Source organism: Strigops habroptila, chromosome 8 (genome assembly GCF_004027225.2).
Source record: "Strigops habroptila isolate Jane chromosome 8, bStrHab1.2.pri, whole genome shotgun sequence".
In the NCBI taxonomy this organism is placed as follows: domain Eukaryota; kingdom Metazoa; phylum Chordata; class Aves; order Psittaciformes; family Psittacidae; genus Strigops; species Strigops habroptila.
The window spans coordinates 41746211-41764332 of NC_044284.2; the positions used below are offsets into that span (position 1 = coordinate 41746211).

Here is an 18122-nt window from a genome sequence, read left to right on the forward strand (position 1 = left end):
GATGGTGGGGATAGGCAGAGCCACCCAGGGAACATCCCAGAAAAGCCTCAAGCTGAGTTTGAGCAGACAGGACCCAAACTTGCCTTGCTTAAAACCATGTGTGCATGGATATTTGTTGAGCTTAGCTTGTGCAATCTGGGAATGCCAGCTGTGCCTTCATTTTGGAGTATCTACAGCAAGGACGCATGGAAAATCCGAATTCCCAAATGTTGGACATGGATTGAGGGAGCATAGGAGACCAGACAGAAAGTAGCTGGATCTTGGTGTGGTGTGGAGGTGGGATGCTGTCATTCAGTGTTGGAGTACCTGAGTAATGGGTGGCAGGTTTCAGCGTTCTGTGGGAAGCGATGCACTCTGCCCACAGCACAGGGCAGTGCTCCTGAAGGATAGGGTCATTAAAAGCGATCTCCTGTCTTGTAGTGTCTTAAAGTTAATGGCTTTGATGCTAGGATTTTGCTAGGGCTCCCTTGAATGGTGTGATCCGCAGCAAGATCCCTGTAACCCATCTGGGAGCCTGTGGTCCATGGAGCAGCAGGACAAGAGAGCTTTCTGGTGCTTGCTCAGATCTGGGGGATCCTTTTTTGGCTGGAGCGTAACACCACCGCAGCTTTACGTTGGTGCTGCTTTATTGGAAGAAGTAAGAGAACAGAAGAAACTGAAAATGCACAAGGTGTTGCTAACAGATCTCTGGCTTTTTATGACTTGGCAGTGGTTATGTGCACACTCTGAATCCCAGATTACAAATGAAGCTGGCTTTTTAAAAATAATTTTTATTTTCCTTGGTGCTGAATGAGGCAAAGGGCCCCTTTGGTGTGTGCTGGGCTCCCAGCTCCATCGCTGCTTCCCAGCATATTCCCCCAGTGCATCTGAGTTTAATTGGCCGCGGTAATGGAGAGGGCAGGAGCACACATAGGGTGGCACTGCCTCTTGCCCCTCATGCTGGCGAGGCTGCCTGGGAAATGCCCCTAGGCTGGGGCTGCTTTGACAGCAGCAGCCCTGGCTGGACCAGTACCCATCACACTGGCCTTCCTCAGGTCTGCAGGGAAGGGACAAGCCCCGAGGTGGCTCTGAGTTGCTGTCACTGATGTCGGTAGCTCTGCAGCACAGTTTTGGGAGAGGTGTTGGGTTAGTGGGTATTGCTACCATGCTGTAAGCAGCAGCCCTGCTCCCCACCCTGTGCAGCAGCTCCTGTCCACCCAAGTGGACTCCATGGGGGCTGCTCCATGCTATCCTGCCACAGTGTGGGGCTGGAGGAGGGCACTGGCTCGTTGCTGCAGCATTTGCTGAGAGGGACCTGTGAAACAACAGCCCTTGCTCCTCTGGGGGTGCTGCTGGGGAAGGGAGCAGGTGCCTTGTCACCCCTGCGTGATCTCAGCTCTGGCACTAGTATCCAGTGCTTGTTACCCCTCCTCATGACTTCGTCCCTGACCCTGTCCTGGGAGGCTGATGACTTTCTTCCTCCAGCACCTCTGCAGTATTGGTCACTGTCAGAGGCAGCTTATTCACATCATTCCCTGCTGTGGGCTTCCATCCAGACATCTGCTGCCATGTGCCCAGGAGCTGGACAGGAAGGTCAGGGCAGCTGGAAGGAGCTGCAGTGGCCCTGCAAAGCCACTGAGATGTCTGTGACAAGTGAAGCCAGGGACCCCATACCTGGGAGCATCCTTCATGGAGATACACCCATGTCTCCTATGCAAGTCCTCTGCAAACCAGGGCAAACCAGTTAATGTCTCTGAGAGCCTAATGAGTGTGTCTCAGTTAAGATGACTTTCCCTGCTTATGTTTTACCCTACAAGAATAGCAAGGCAGGTGGTAGAAGGGGCCTTGAATTTGCTAAACCTGGAGCATTGAAATACGGGTTTTATTATGCTAACTTGGCCTCGAGCATCTCTCCCAGAGGAATCTGCGCTGGACCGACCTCCCTGTGCTCTCTCCTCTTCCCTTCAGTGCAGACCAAGGTTTGGATGCGTGGGGAGGAGATTGTTTTTCTGACCCAGGATGAACTTGAGTTCCACTAAATATCCTGGCAACAGCATGAAAATAGCAGCATCTTTCCCTGAATTTCCTCGAAGCCTGGGTTTCTGGCACACCCTGGATGAATTTGCTTTCTGAATTAATGCAGGTGACTTTGCAAAGCCTCCCAAGAGCTGCTGGGAGGGTGGGCAATTATGATCAGTCCCAGGCTTCCCACACAGCTGAGGCCACTCTTCTGGGGAGCTGCGCTCTTTCGGAGCTGGTTGCTGAATATGCAGGACAAGGTGGTTCCAAGCAGATGCCTCTGCCTGGGAGCTGCTGCCCTATATTTTGTCACTGAATCCTGGCATACCTTATTCCTGCTTTCCTCATTGGAGTCTCAGCTGTGGGTGTCAGGAAGCTTTGTTAACACATCTTGGCTGTGTTGAAGCCGTGCACTGTGCTGGGGCTGGTTGTGCTTCCCAGGAACCAGCCTTCAAGAGAGAGCTTGGCCTGGGGGTTGGCCATGGCTCGGAAACCCTGAATTGCTGGGAGGTGGTGAGGTTGGAAAGAACCTCAAGCAGAGTCACCGAAAGCAGCTGCCCAGGACCGTGTCCAGAGGGTATTTAATTATCTCCAAGAATGGAAATGCCACAACCGCTCTGGGCAGCCTGTCCCAAATACTTGGTTCCTCTTGCAGTCAAAAACTTTATTCCTATGTATATCTTAGGGTTTCTTTTATTGCAGTTTGTGCCCATTGCCTCTGGTCCAATCACTGGATGCCACAGAGAAGAGTCTGGCTCTGCCTTTACTCCCTACTGTCAGGTATTCATATACACTGATAAGATCTGCTCTGAGCCTTTTCCAACCAGGCTGAGCAGCAGCAGTTCTCCCAGCATCTTTGTAGGGCAAATGCTCTACTCTTTTAGTCACCTTTGCTGGAGTTGCTCCAGTGAGTGCACGTCTCTCTGCAGGGCTTTGTCTGCCAAGCTGCCTTCCAGCCAGCATGTACTGGGTTGTTCTTCCCCAAGTGCAGGACTTGGCCTTTCCCACAAAGCTGAACTTCATACTGTTCCTTTGCCTGTTTCTCCAGGTTGCTGAAGTCCCTCTGGATGGCAGCACAATCCTCTGCTTTATCAGTCCCAGTTTTATCTCCTCACATGGCGAGGGTGATTCAGTGCAGCATGCACGCCATGAAACTTCTGGTATTCAATATTCATTTGCACCCTTGTCCCTTCTCTCTCTGGGAATAATCCACCCTATTCCCCTCTCCCAGGCAGCCCCCAGCTGTCCCTATGTAATTCTGGTGGGGAGGCTGTCTGCTGGCCAGGAGATGTTTGTGGGAGAGGTGCTATCCAGCCTCTCAACTATATGTGGTTCATGTTACTTTCTATTAATTGTTTCTAAGGTGTAGTACACCCACTCCCTTGTATTATTTGTATTTAAGAGATGACGGGGTAAGAAGATAATTCAGAGTGGAAGGGACCTCAGAAGGTATTTAGTCCAATCAGACTATAACTTATTTTTCATTTAACTTGATGTTTAACATCTTAAAACATAGATGATGTCTCATTTTGCACGCCCAAAATGGCATTTTCTTCATTTCAGACCACAGAGTCTTCAAACTTGGGAAAGGTTTTTTGAAAGTTTGGTGAAAACCTAGCTGTGAGGATTAGTGCACAACCTATCCCCAGAGAGACTTACTTCTTGCAGACTTACTTGTACCATGGAAATGGCACTTCCACCTAACTGCACAAATGAACGCAGTGACAGGGAAATTTCTTCTGTGTGTGTGGGGCATGATCTCAGTTCAGCTGCTTTGAAGGGTTACAGGCTTTTCTGCACTTGCCAGTTGGTCCCTCCTAGTTCAAAAGGTGTTTGCTGTGTTTGTGCATGACAAACATTAATCCCTGGCTTGGGCTGCTTATGCTACTTGAGAGCTGGAAAAAAAAAAAAAAATCCATATGAAAAGTCCTCTGAAGCTTTATTAAAGCACCTTTCAGTGTGGCTTTTAATTTCCTTTGAAACATCAAGAGATCTTTCTTCGAAAAGCATAGGGGAGAGATGCATTTCTTGTCTCCGCTTACCTTTTGCATGCTCAATGGGGAAGTCCACTCTGATCCTTCAGCGCAGGGGTCACCCATATATGTTGCTGTTTCATTGCTTGGCTGGTTTTGGGCTGTGTCTGGGTTTGGGCTGTGTCTATGTACACCAGCAAGGCTCTCACTCTTTAACTGTGGAAAATGTGCTTGTGCTTATCCCCAGCTGTGGGGGACTATGGTGTTGAAGGAGATCAGCATGACATTGTCCTTCCAAAAACACACCTGAAAGTGCTGGTGTTGCGCCTCATCTTTCATGGATGATGCTAACCAGTTGTGTGAGGGTTTTTTGTGGGAAGCTTGGGGCACACCACTGTGGTGGATGATGCTGTAATGAAACACGTGTTGTCTTTGCAAGCTCTGATAATAAACCATGAGTCCTTTATTTTTGTCATCAGAGGAGCTTCACAGGGGTGATTTTTTCCCCACTGCAGCTCATGAGACAGTAAACCAGTAGGTAACATGCTGAAACTGTCTTCTCTGTGCATTTGCTCAAGTGGAAATAAGCCAAAAAATTCTTCAATGAACTTTTTCCCATTGAAGAATCGCACAAGACATGCTTATCTGAGCTTTCCCGGGGATGGGCGAGGGTGTTTGCCTTCACAGAGGATGTTGAGCTGATGACTGCCTGTCGCCGCAGCAAGGAGGATAGTTTTTCACACCTCCCAGCACTAAGCAGCTTTTGGAGAGAGGTTTTGCTCTTTGGCCTTTTCTCTTTCACAGGTTTGAAAGATGGAAGCAGCATCTCCTTCCTGGCTGTGTGCCAGGGATGGGGTTTCTCTGGCTGTCTTGAGCATCAGCTGCTCAGTGCCAGTTCAGAATTGCAGGAAAAATTTTACAACAGCTCCATCTTCTCCTGGCTCTTGTCCTGACAATTTAATTTTATTGAAGCTACCCTGTTTGCTAGCAGGTTGCTTCTGAGAAAGCTGAGCCTGTGAGTTTGGCTTCATTAGATTGGGTATGGACTTGGTGGGTTTCTAGTCCAGCTTTCTTTTTATTGCAGGGAGTATTTGCAGCTCAAAGGCAAGGGGCTCCTCCATCATCCTGCTCACTGGTACCATGGTTGTGTTTGTCTGACTTGAGTCTTGAAGGGCAGTCAGAGAATCAGAGAAAACACAAGATAGTCATTGGGCGTGGACCTACCTTTTGTGGGGGTGAAGAAAAGATCTAAAGGAGGAAAATCTCCTGCTGGCTTTGGCAGGAGCTAACACTGCTGCGCCTGTGAGGTCAGAAGGGTGCTGGTGGAGAAAAGTGAGGGATTTCTTTTGCTTTGGGTAGTGCAGAGGTTGAAAAATGCTTTTAAAAATCCCTCTCCAACCCTTTGGCAGGACAAAATAAAGCTTTACCCTGTCAAATGTCTATGGCTGGCCCTGAGCATGTCTTTTCTGAGCTCAGTCTCCTTGTTCCCATGCATGTATAAGGCTTGGCAGCTTGGTGTTTGGCTGTGGCAGGATCTGTCCCTCCGAGCCCTGCACTTGCAGGGCTTTGGTGGCAAGAAAGGGAATATCCCCCTGGGCCTGTGCTTCTGCCTTCCTCCCTCTTCTTTGGTCTCCTCTTATCCTTGCTGCCCAGCCATAATCTTTTTGACAGGGTCATTCTCAGGTATCCCTACTTCTCCCCACTGGATCCTCTTAGATAAGCCTCTCTGGAAGTGCAGTGCCTAGAGCTGGACCCATCCGAGATGGGAGAGGATGGAGAGGTGTTATGTCACCTGTTGCCAGCTCGGTTAGTGTGGGGCTGGGTTGCTCCATGGCTCAGCTGAGGGGAGGCATTGTGCAGAGGGATTTGGGAGTTGGAAGCAGGGATGGAAATTTGCTTTAATCTGATGGAAAAGCAGGGGCAGGCAGATAACTGTTCTCTGGGAGGTGGGATTGCTGCGCGCCTGCCTGGAGCAGCTGGGATGTGGCTGCGAATGCTAATTAGAGCCCGACTTGCAAGGCTAAATAAGGCAGCAGGGCACTCCAGGCAATTTATTAATGGGTGATTATTTCAGGCCTCTTCAGCTGAGCCATAAAGCCTCCCAGCCTAAGGCAAAGTGAGTTAGCCCAAGGAGCACTGCAGTCGTCACCCCACCAGCGTGGGGTGATTTGGTAGGAAATAGGAGAGTAGGCTTCCCTCCTGCATGGCATCACTGCAAGCCAGCACTGGGGCAAAGTGATGCTGTCCCTTGTCTGCAGTGGTTTAAGGATGGTTGCTGACAGCCCTACCTCTGCCTGAGCTGTCAGCAAACCCTTTGGGTATTTTTGTGTGGTGTATGCAGCTGCAAAAGTGGCTGTTGGTTTGGGTTTGGACTTTTTGGAGAGTACAAAGACCTGAGCAGCCTGTGTGGAGATGGGTAGGTGCTGGCACTGAGCTTTATGGTGGCAGAGTGAGACCAAGCATCAAAACCAGGTCCTGTGAATTTTGCAGGGCTAGATGCACAACCCTCCTGTGCCCCCATAAATGCACAGAACTAGAGGTTTCTTGGCTGTCTTTTACACCTCTCCCAGCTCTTTCGTCCTGTGATCATTTGGTTGCTAAATCCCCCTTTGATTCAAGATACATCATCCTTCTGTTTTATCAGTAGCTCTAGTGTATGAGCTGCTCCAGTCCCACAGCAATGCAGTGTGGGGAAATACCCAACTTCAAGGCTCTGTGGTGCATATGGGCACTTCTGGTGGCTTCAGGAGGGTACATGAGGAGTTTATCTTGGGGAGCTTGTGACCCCAGGGCACTGTGGGTGGTGGTGCCCCAGGTCTCAGGCCAGGTCTTGGGCCACCCAAGCAGGACTGGGCTGCGGTGCCAGCATCTTGGCATGCCTAGCCTGTGCCAAAGAGCGCTCAGGGAGAGCACAAGAAGCAGATTATATACACACCTGATCCCTGTTCTGACATCCCGCCTGACTTGTGGAGACACCTTGAGTGTGTTTCTCCTTTGCTTGTGCAGATGGATGTCACAACAGATCAGCCACTGGAAAGCATCTGCATGAAAGCAGCGAGGGGAGGAGGAAAAAGGATGGAGGCTCACAGGTTTTCCTCCAGGCTCTGCCTGGAGCTCCCTGAAAAAAACATGGCTAATGCATGCAGTCAGCTCTGGCATCTCACCCCTAGAGAAGCTGGGGACTGGTGGGCCCTGCTGGGGTGTCGTGGGACATTGCGGGTTTGGGAACCTTGAGTGGAACCTTCTGGGAACCACACTTGTGTGTGTGGCATTTTGCTTGGCAGCTGAGAACTGGCAGGCATTTTAAAAAATGGGGCCAAGGATGCTCTGGGCTGCATTATTTTAGGCAAACACTTGAAGAGAGGTTAGGAAAAGAGATCTCCTGGGGTGGGAATGCAAGTCATGCTGTGTCTTGTGTCTGGGGAAGGAGCTGTGGGGGAGAAGGCTGAGTGGGAGCTGCTATGGCACTACTTCTGCGCTGCCGTCACCTGTGTTCCTGCTTGCGAGAGGTTGCTGGGGGGAGATATAGTGACCAAAATCCACATTTCCAGAGGGTTATTCCTCCAGCCCAGGGAAGAGAGCTTTAGAGAGTTGTTGTCGCATTGATTTTAAAGATGCCAAGACATTGATTTTAAAGATGTTAGACTTATGGGTCTTGGTAATTAAAATAAGCAGTGGTTTTGCCATGTTTTATGGCAGTATGTAGCAAATTACACTTTCAGCTTAAAGCAGTTTCAAGTTTTGCTGTCACCGCTGCTGTGTGACACCTGGTGTGGCTGCTTCAGCAAAATGACCAGGAGGAGTTCGGTGGAGCAGTGGCAGTTGCTTAAATCTGGATGCAAAGTTTATAAGTTGGTGTGGAATTTGCTGGCTTTTGCTAGTCTTCCAGCCATCTAATTTCTCAGTGAATAAATTATAGTGCTGACCCTGAGAAGTCAGCACTCTGGGTCTGTGGTGGGAATGTGCCCGGGCAGTTTTGCAATAAGATGCTGCTCGTCTCTGTTAGTGCTGGGAAGGCATGTCCTGGTGAGGCAGGCACCTCGTGAGGAGCACTGTGAGTCGGGCAAGGTTGTCATCAAAAACAGTGAGCAGATGGCAGAGAGGAAACACTTGCCCTGGCTTGGGCAAGAGAGTTGCCCTGCTGCAAGGCAGTAGAGAGTCTCTGCAGCACAGCCAGGGCTGTTTTGCCCGGCCTGGGGCTTTGTTGGCAGTAGAGATGCCAACAGGGCTGTTGTGGCTGCCTACGCCACAACTGCTAACACCTGCACAGATGAACATCAGGCAGAAATTGGTGTGGTGCCTCCCTCCAGAGATGCTACCCCGGAGCTGCTTGGATCTTCTTCACCTGCATCTCGGGTGTCCATGGGCGAGCTGCACCAGCCTGGGGTTCTGCCACGCTGCTACAGAGGTGCTTGGCTTGGCAGGGCTTCCCCTTTGCAAATGAGGAAAACATCTCTTCCTAATCAAGCAGGTAATGAATTTGTTCCTGGAAAAAAAACCCAAAACTTCCATTCCTGCATGGTTATAAACATGCTTCTGAGTCACAGCTATCCAGTCCCAATTTGAAATTTGGCCAGAGCACTGTAGATAATTCTCATTTGATTCTATTTTTTTTTTTTCCTCTCGGCATAGCTAAAGCCTTATTTAAAAAATAAAAATCAAATCAGGATGCCAAAAGCAACTTTCCAAGATGAATGCAGCCTATCTGAGCTCCTGGGACTATCAGTCATGGAAGGAGAGCCTGTCTCCCCTCTCCAGGCGCTGCCTGGGCTGCATCAGGGATGCTATCCCTGAGATGAGAAGCAGCCTCTGGCTTACCGAACAACCCTGGGGCTCGGCAAAGGCTGCTTTTAACAATATTGCCAGTTCTTTGGGTGCATAGCTGGGAGGTTTTGGGTTGCCTGGGCTGAGCCAAAGGCTGCTCCAGTGGCAGAAGCGCTGTGCGAAGGGATGCAATAGCTGCCGAGGGGGTGGGTGGAGTGGAGACGCCTTTGTACCTGCCTCAGAGCCCCGCGCGGGTAGGACAGGCAAAGAAGGGGCTCGGCTCCCCGCGACCGCAGGCGGGGAAGCGAAGCCGAACGCCGTGCCCGCGGCCGGGGACTGCGGGGAAGGGCGGCGGCGGCCGCTAGATGGCGGTGCCGGAGCGGCGGCCGCCCGGGCGCGTCCCCGCGGCGGAGGTGCGGGGGACTTGGGCTGTGTCGCGGTGGTGTCCCGTGTCGCGGTGATGCCCGGCCGCGCGGGGGTAACCGCACGGCTGGGAGCGGGGACAAAAAAAAACCGGCAAGGAGGAGGCTCGAATGGCAATACCAGTGCGAGGAAGAGAGGGAGTCTGTCGCTGTAAAACCCAGTGCATCCCAAGTGCCTTCCTGTGCCGACACCCACTGTTGCCCTGTCTTCTTGGATTTCCTTCATTCACATTAAAAAACCAAACCCAAAACCAAACAACCCCACATAGCTGGCATTGAATCTCTGTGCCATGTTGAATCATGTGGGCATCAGCTACGCTTCTCCCTGACTCACCGATCCCAGTGTGCTGGGGTGAGGGTCAAGACGAGAACAGCAATAAACATCCTGGGAAACCGAGCCTGCATCTCTTGGCATAGCTGGGGGCTTTTTTTTTTTTTTTCTCTTTAAATCTTCTCTTAAGGAGCTGCTTTCATAAATATCTCATCCTTTAGCACTGTCTGAACATGAGAGAGGCTCCCAGCGGGGTCATCTTGGGTTCTGCTCTGCAGCAGCAAATATAGAATAGAGCTGGGAGTGAATCCCTGGCTGCAGGGGATAGCCCGCTGCCCCAGCAGAAGTGTCCAGGTAAGGTGTGCATCCCTGCTTCGAGGGGGCAGGAGGAACGCTGCCTTCCTCCCCCTTGGCCCTTTGCAGGAGCAGTGAGGCAGGCGTGGTGTCTCTGAGATGGGCAGGGGATGCAGTGGGAACACTGGGTCCAGCCTTCCCAACAGTCCTTGGCCTCTGGGTACCAGCCAGAGCCTGAGCATTTAGGCTGGGTGTGGAGGCTTGCTTGCAGGTTCAGCGGGATAGGAGAGGCCTGTGAGGACAGAGGGGAGCTGAGACAGGAGCTCTGCAGGGCTGAGGATCTGCTTCTGGCAATTGGCCCAGCCTTGGTCTTAATTAACAATGGCTAAAAGGGTTGAAAGATGGGAAGAGTGGCATTGCTCCTGGTGCTGTGCTGGTGGTGGAGAGGAGGAGGCAAAAGGGATGAGCCACAAATCATAATTGATTCATTTAGGGCAGTGTCTTGCCTGGAATGAATCAAAGGGGCTTTAATTAGTTGGTAGCTGGTGTGGCCTACTCACTGCCTGTTGTTAGTGGAAGCCCAGTGCCTCTCTGGCTTTCTGGCTTGCTCAGGGGCCAGCCAGTGGCCTGGGAAGCATTTTGGGAGGAATCTGCCCACCCCTGCTCCACTTTGTGCTGCAGTGTGGTGGTGACGGAAGTGGGGCAGTTGCTAAGCCCCCCCACTTACACCCACCTCAGTTATAAGGCTACTCAGAGGAGTAGAGTCAAGTAGGAATGCAAGTAGATGGGCATCGTGGTGAGCTTGTGGGCTTTGGTGTCTGGCTGAGGTTGGGGGAAACGATCCCACAACCTTTTTTCCAAACACTCCCTGTTATCTTGCTGAGGAGGCCCTGATCCTCCTCCTTACTCACCCAACCAACCCAAGGGCTTCTGCAATGCACCTTTGAGAGCCTGGGCTAAAAAGTGAGCTCTGTGGCCATTTGGTCACATAGTGCCTGCAGGGTGGGGAAGTCTGTGGTGAGGTGCTGCCAGGCTGCACTGGTAGAGTAGCCCTCACCCAAATGAGTTAATGATTTATGTGATTAAGGGCTTGATTGTTGTAAAATTTCCTATTTTTCTTTTACATATATATATATATTTTTTTTTTTTTTTTTTTTTTTTGAGCTGCCCCAAGTGTTCCAGATAGGAGATAGGGCTGCAGTGGTTATGTTTGCAGAGCTAGTGGTGGGGCGGGTAGAGGAAGAGCATCACAGGGATGCAAGGGGTCTTGTGATGCTGGTTGGAGCTGCAGGTGCCCTTCCTGCAGGAAGGGCAGGTAGTAAGTGTCCAAGGCCATGGGGAGCCCTTCAGATGAGGAGTTGAATGGGAGGGGTTGGGGAATTCTGTGTGTGAGCAGCTTGCAGCTTGTGCTAAGCAGCAAAGCTAGTGCCCTGCTCTTTGGATAGGGAGGACATTGGGAACATCCCTGGGGAGCCACAAGTCCCCTGTATATGCTAGGAGGGCAGGGCATGTTCCCCAAAGGTGGGTTGGCAGGCAGCTGCCACACGAGGCCACAGTCCAGCCCAGGGGACTCTGAGCATCCCTGGGTGACCTTGGCACCTGCATGGCCACAGACTGGAGGGTGCAGCACCAGCAGTGTCCCCAGTCCTCTGCCCATGGTGGGCTGGGGCAGCAGGGTCAGAGCCTGGACTGGCCCTGTGGCTGGGCCAGTTGTCCCCACCTTCCCCACTGTGGCTGCTGCTGCAGGGTCACATCCAGATCGGGTTGTTTACACCTCTCCAATGAGTTGCCGCTTCTTCTGGCCAACATCAAGTGTCAAAAAGAAAATACGGAGGCGGGGGGTGCTAAGGAGGCTGATCTGTATGCGAGTGAGCAGGAGGGCTCTCCCCAGGCACCCCTGGCATTGGGGCGGCTCCCGAAGTTTCCCAGGGAGGGGGGATGGTGCATGTGGCCAGAGAGATGCTCAGCGCAGGCTGATATGGAGTGAGCCTCTTGCCTCCCCTGCAGGCAGGGTGGGGGCAGAGTCCCCCTTTGCCCCCCCTTCGACCCCTCAATTTAGCCACTCACCTAGGAGCACCCATGTGCTGGGAAGCCCTCTGCAGCCAGGGGGGAGGTGTGTGTGTGGGGTGCATCTTCCAGGGTGGGGGCTCCCCTATTGCCTTTGTTCCCTTCAGACCCTCCCCTCGCCTCTGATGTTCCTTTGCGGCAGCTCCCGTGCTTGCCAAAAGAATGCACCGGATGGAGCGAGGGAGCGAGCCGGGCGGGTGTGCGTGTGTGCGCGCTTGTGTGCGCGTGTGTTGCCACTGACTTCATTAAAGCGAGCTGTCCCCGAGCTGCAGAGGCGCGGCAGCCTCCAATTCCGTGCTCCGGCTCCTGCGGGAAGCCGGCGTCGCCTTGCTCGCTTCTGCCCTGGCAGCGAGGGGCTGAGCATCCCTGCCAGCGCCGGCGCCTGCCCGGGGGGGGCTCTGCCCGCTGCCTCGGGGAGCCAGCGGACGGGTGGCCGGGCTCCCGCAGGCTGCTGAAGATGGAGTCGGGAGGAGGGAGTTGGACACTTGGCTCCAACTAGGCTGGACCACGCTGCAACCTGTTTCCCCGGCCTCCACCGCGCTGGGTGCTGTACCAAATTGCGTCTTCCTCTGAGCCGGGGCGGATGGATGGACTTGGATCTCAGCCCTTTCCCTGCCTGATCTCAGCCGTCAGGCAGCCCCCGGGCTCGCCTTGCTGGGAGGGGGAGGTTAAAGGGGGCTGGTTGAGGCTTGCAGGCAGAGCTGTGGGAAGGATGTGGCTGGGTTTAACCCCTTGCTTCGTGGCGGAAGGTGCTTAGGGAGCGAGCCGTTGCGGCCTCAGCCGAGCACGCCGGCCGGCCCCTGCCTCCCCGCCGCCCGCGTGGCCGCTGCGGGGTCCGGAGGCGCCGGACCGGGGCGTACGCGGCCGCCTCTCCCTTTACACGCGTGTCCCCAGAGGGATGCAAGAGAGACGGGGCTGAGCATCACCCGGAGAGGAGGAGGGGGCTGTGGTTGGGACTGCGCCCGCAACCCCCCTCCCTCTTCTTCCCCCCCTGCCGCCTCGGTGGTGCTGCTTTGGCTCACCTGTGTGTTTTCTTCCAGGATGGCTTGCTTTGGGGAGGCGGTGGCTGGCAGGCTGGGCTCCGGAGATGGGGGCTCCGACCAGAACCGGAGCCGGCAAGGACCTCCTGCCCCTGCAGGAGGGTCCCCAGGAGGCTTCAAGCAAACCAAAGCGCAGAGAGCCCGGACTATGGCTCTGTACAACCCCATCCCTGTCCGGCAGAACTGCTTCACTGTCAACAGATCACTCTTCCTCTTTGGGGAAGAGAACATAGTCAGGAAATATGCCAAGAAGCTCATCGACTGGCCATATCCTTTCTGCACCCCCTGCGAGCCCCCCCTTGCTCCCCGGATTTGCCTCAGTGGCTGCCCAGGACACGTGTGTGGCACTAGCGGGCAGGTAAGCACCTGGTTCTGCTCTCCTGCGGCGTGTGGAGAGGGGTGCCCCGTCCCCCAGGGATGCTTTCCTTGCCCTGTTGCTGCTTTCCCTCCTGTGCTCTTCTTGGCACCTGGTGGAGAGCTGAGCCCCTTCTCCCTCGGGAGGAGCCCCCCAGCCTCTCCTCAGGCTTGGATTTGGAAGCTCTCCATGCTGGCAAGGAGGGGTGCTCCAATCCCGGTTTAACCCTGCATGCTTTAGGACGTTCTATGCATGTGTGGCTGGGGGAGGGGTTGTGGCCTTTCCCTCTGTGCCTCGATGTCTTCCTGGAGCTCTACCACCTTACCCTGCCTGGAGCCACCCATCCCATCGGGGATGGACCCTGGGAGCCCATGAATCTACAGTTCCTGCTGGGTGGTGGCTTTGTCCCCTCCTGCACCTGCCTGTGTGTGTTGTCTTTGCTGCTGATCGTACCTGCCAGGGGTACAGCCATTCTCACCCTGCAGCCCCCGGCCCCCCATGGTGGCTCTGGAAACTGGTTGCCCCTTCCCTGCGGCAGAGGGGAACATGCTGAAAACCTCTGGCTGTGACCTACAGCCCCTTGGGGGGTGGCACAGGGGGCGGTGGATTATCCTAGAGACCCTCCCTTCTAGGCCTGGGTGGAGGGTGCAGATCCCCCCTTTTCTTCCCCCGCACCTCCATCCTTTCATACACCCCCGCGCGTGTTTCTCTCCTCCCACCCTCCCTGCGGGTGCCTCTGGTCACCCTGGCGAGCGCCCAGCACCACAGCACGCAGTTCCCTATCAGCGCTATGCTCAGGGCCCTGCTGCGCCCTAAGACCCCTCCTGGGCTTTGCCCCTGTGGAGGAGCCAAGCTTAAAAACTTCAGTGTGGCTGTGCTTTGGCTTTAGGACCCTCCCTGTGCCGTTTTCTGCAGTGGTGATTACATGCAGCTCTTGCCGCTGCCGCTTTCTCTCCCTGTAACTTGTTGGTTAACTTGCTGGCTCCTCCGACGGGTATAGGAGAGCTTGCCCTGGTGCCAAGCAGCAACGCTTTGGTCTGGTGCAACAGGTACCTTTGGGAAACCATCTGGTGATGCACAGGGATGCAGGAGAGGTCACCCGCCCTGCTGAGCATCACTGGGGAAGTAGTCCCTTTGCAGCTCTGACATGTCAGGTTGAGCCTCTGCCAGGCATGAGCTGGTCCTGGCTGGAAAGCCACAAAGCTCCAGCTTGGAAAGGTGACCTGGAGGTGAAGGGGCAGCTTGAGGGGGCTGAATTCCCCATTGTATCCCTAAATTTGCCCCTGCTGGCAGCACCCACTGGGCGTGCGGCTGCAGGAGCATTGGTGTGGTGGTGAGGATGCGGACACAGCAGCTCAGCTCGGAGCCTTGCAGGGCAGCGGCCAGGCTGGCCTGCCTGCTTTTCCAGAACATGCCAAATTATTCATGTGCTTTTTCAGCACGGTGTGGGAGGGCCCTCGCCCCTTCGGCTTTCATTCGAAGCATGAAGGAGCTGGGGTGCTGCCACTGGCCCAGCACTCTCCGCGTAGGCCGGGGTCCCGTGCTGGCATGATGTCTCATCTCTAGGCAGCTGCTGTCTCCTAGAGACTAGAGCTTTACCACCGCGCGGTAAAACCTCCCCAGCATTATTCTTTCCTAGAATTTGCAATGCATGAGGGAGATGGGCTCATTTTATATTTTTTTCCAGAAGTAGGTGACATATGCCTGTGTGAGCACTGAGAATGGGTGTGCTCTAGGCGCGGGAGCTGAGCTTCCCTGGCAGTCCCCCGCCTGGCTGCCATCTCTTTCTAAGAAACTCATCCACCCCAGAGCTCCTCTGCACCACTTGAGCTCATAAGGACTTGGGGATGGACAAGCTTTTTTGGTAATGAGTTTGGTGAGGTTGGCCAGGTATGTTGTTCCCATCCTTGTAGTTGTAGGCTGGCACACGTAGCTGGTGCATTTTGGTAGGGTTAGAGAAAATGTGTGAGCATCTCAGCTGCCTGGCCCGGAGCCCATGGCACCGCTCCTGAGTGAGGGTGGTTTGGAGAGGCAAGCATTGGATCTTGGCCACAGTCAACGAGAGCTGCTGGCCTTAGAAGGGAGATGAGCTGGTCCTGGCACTGCAGGTCAGAGTGGGCACGGTACCGAGGACAGCCAAGGGGGCTGGGGTGGAGAACGGGAAGGAGTGGAGGCTCTTCTTCATCCAGCTCCAGTTGACTAGGTAATAGGGCTAAAAATAACTGGTGATTCAGGCCTGTATATCTGCTGGGTAACTGTATAATTATAACCAGCAGCCTCTGCAGTTCGGCTTCCCAGTGTAAATAGGGATGATGCATGGAAGGGAAGGAGGAGAAATACGAGCAACTGGGACTGGGATGCAGCTCTGTGGGGAGGCGAGTCTTTGCTGAGTTCCTTGCTGGAAAGTTCAATGCGTTACCTCCACTGGAGCTGCTCTTTTTACTGGTCCTGCCCAAAACATGAAGCAGCTGCCATTCTGGCTGTAGGAACATCAACTTCTCTTCTTCAGGAACATAGCCTCATCCTGCCTGTTCTCCTCCCACTGAATGCCAGGCCTTTAGCCCTGATTTCATTTGTTTGGCTGCCTGGAAAGCTGCAATTCAGTTAGCACATGAGATGGGCTGCAGCTCATCTATATTGCTCCGTTCTTCATCTGCTTAATCACATTTGACCTGGATAAAATCCCTCTCCTGCCCCAGATAGGCCAGATGACACTGTGTGGCTCTGGTTATGTCCCCAAGGACAGTTTCCAGCTGCAGGCGCACAATGGCTACTCTACCTGTCCCCCTGGTTTGGCAGGGGAGAGGGATGTCCACCAGTCCTCTGGGGACCTTGCTGTTCCCTAAAGTGAGGGCTTTCTCCTTCCCAATCCCTATGAATACCCAGTCTTGTGTTGGCCTGGCCAAGAGGAGCTGGGGTGTCTGCAAAGCTCTAGTGTGCATTCCCAGTCCAACACACGTGGGGATGTTGCTCCGTGGGATGCACACCCATTTGTCCCTGACCTGTTCTTCTCATGATGACTTCCATTTTGACCTAGGCATCTCTGGTGCTGCGAGGGCGCTGCCGCTCAGGGACCCTGCCAGTGTTATGCCCCACCTGGGCAAGCATCTTCTGCCCTTTGCTTTTGCCCAGCTAAGATTTTGGCTGGTCTCACCTACCTGCTGGAAGAGCTGCACCATATTGTGCTATCCTTGGGCAGCTCCCTCCTTGCGATACCCAAGAACGTCTCTTTTTTTCGTCTAAGGCTGTTTTCTGTGTCCTTCATTCATCAGATGTTAATTTATTTTATTTTTTTGGGGAGGGGCGAGTAGGTGTAATGGCAGGTCCGTCTTTTTGACAGCCGGGGAGAGTGAGGCTGCCTGTCAGATGGTGAATTTAAACAGAGGCAGCTGTTGTCATGGTGACGCCAAGTTGCATCCTGTTGCTGTGGCAACCAAAGTTAAAAAACTGATGTTAAGGCAGGAAAATCACATGATGTAGTTCTTTTTTGTTCAAAAAAAAAAAAAAAGAGAGAGGAGAGAGATTTGATTTTGAGTTTTAAGTGTAGGGTGAGGTGGGGGAGAAGGAGATATTTTTCCGTGGAGCTATTTGCACGTGGCAGGCAGGCATCCTGCATCCCTACGGGAACGGCACCAGTGTAGGCAGCTCTGCTCTGACCGGGTTCTGTATGGCACTGCCTTTGGTTTGGCCCCTGATGGACATCAGCCCCCCACATTTTGGAGTTATAAGCAGCAACATCTATCGCTGCAGACAGTCACTAGCCGGAGCATGGCCATGCAGTAAGATTTAGGCAGACTGAGCATCTTGCCTGGGTGCTCCCTCCAAGCTGTGCAGAGACACAAGCACAACCTCAAGCCTGAGTTTTGCTGTGTATAATGGGCTTTATCTGCTGGGGAAAGATCCCTCGTGTCCTCAGGGAGATGTTGCAGGGCTAGGGAACCCCAGGGTTAAATTAGGACTGCTCATGGTCTTTGCCCCATTTGTCATTTTGGGCTCCTCTTGGAAAGGAGGTGCTCATCTTGCAGGGGTCTGGAGCTCAGAGAAAGGGGTTCGCGGCTTTCTAGGGATAGGAATCTTGAAGAGGTGGGTCTTTCTTCCTGCCAGGCCACATCTGTGTGGGGCAGGCATCAGTGGTGGGGTTGGGACCAACAAGATGAAGTGCACAGATGTAGGAACTGAAGCTCCTTCTCACTGTCACCTGGGGAGCAGGGAAAGCCCCTCAGTGCAACAGGTCCTGTCCGCCTGACGAACAGTGGGAAATGGAAACTTAAGTTTCTAGTAGATGTTGGAGCTGGGCTGGGTGATGCAGGCAGCACAAGGGGTTAAATTGTTCCTGCCCTTCTCCCTGGCCCTCTGAGGTGGGCTTCCCCAAGAGCATGGGAGATGCCCATGTGGTCTCACTCCTCTGGCTCTTCTGCACCTTCCCCACCTGCCTGCCCAGGATGAGGCAGAAGGCATGTTCACTGAAGTGGAGAGATGGAGGGGGCTCTCTGCAGGTCCTGGCCCATGTCTGCATCCAGGGAGGGATTTATTTTGCACCCAGCCTCTTGGGGAGGTTGCGTCAATGTGCCATCAACACCATAAATCTATCTTCAGGGCCTAGAGCTGGGCACACTCCCTGTGTTAGCAATATAGATGTTCTGGCTGGCCTGCTTGTGGCTCCCAGTTCGGGACAGAGATGAAGAAGGAGAGGGTCATTGCTGGAAGCAATGATCCACCAGTAGCTGGACATCTCACTGCCAGCTCCTGCCAGACACTCCAAAGAGCTCCAGCTCCAGTCATGGGGTTATCTGCAGTGCCTGCTCCAGTGGGCTTGGGGCTGGGGGGAGGTCCACATGGCCTGGGGGCACCTTCCCCACCTCAAACGCACTGGGAGGGAAGCGTGGAGCTGCAGGTGTGGCATGCACTGGGATTGGCCGAGTTGCTAGGGAAACAAGT

At 53.7% G+C, this 18122-nt stretch overlaps 1 protein-coding gene across 8 annotated transcripts in view; it reads left to right on the top strand.

The window, feature by feature from the left end:
- Positions 1–18122, top strand: part of CACNA1E (calcium voltage-gated channel subunit alpha1 E) — a 141546-nt gene that overhangs the window by 28986 nt on the left and 94438 nt on the right. For 7 of the 8 annotated variants that reach the window (XM_030495458.1, XM_030495463.1, XM_030495460.1 and 4 more), the window contains exon 3: positions 12830–13096. In XM_030495458.1, the coding sequence (XP_030351318.1) occupies positions 12830–13096 (267 nt within the window). Of the gene's footprint in view, positions 1–12035; positions 12334–12829; positions 13097–18122 lie in introns of those variants that run through there. The other variant, XM_030495464.1, reaches the window with a different exon arrangement.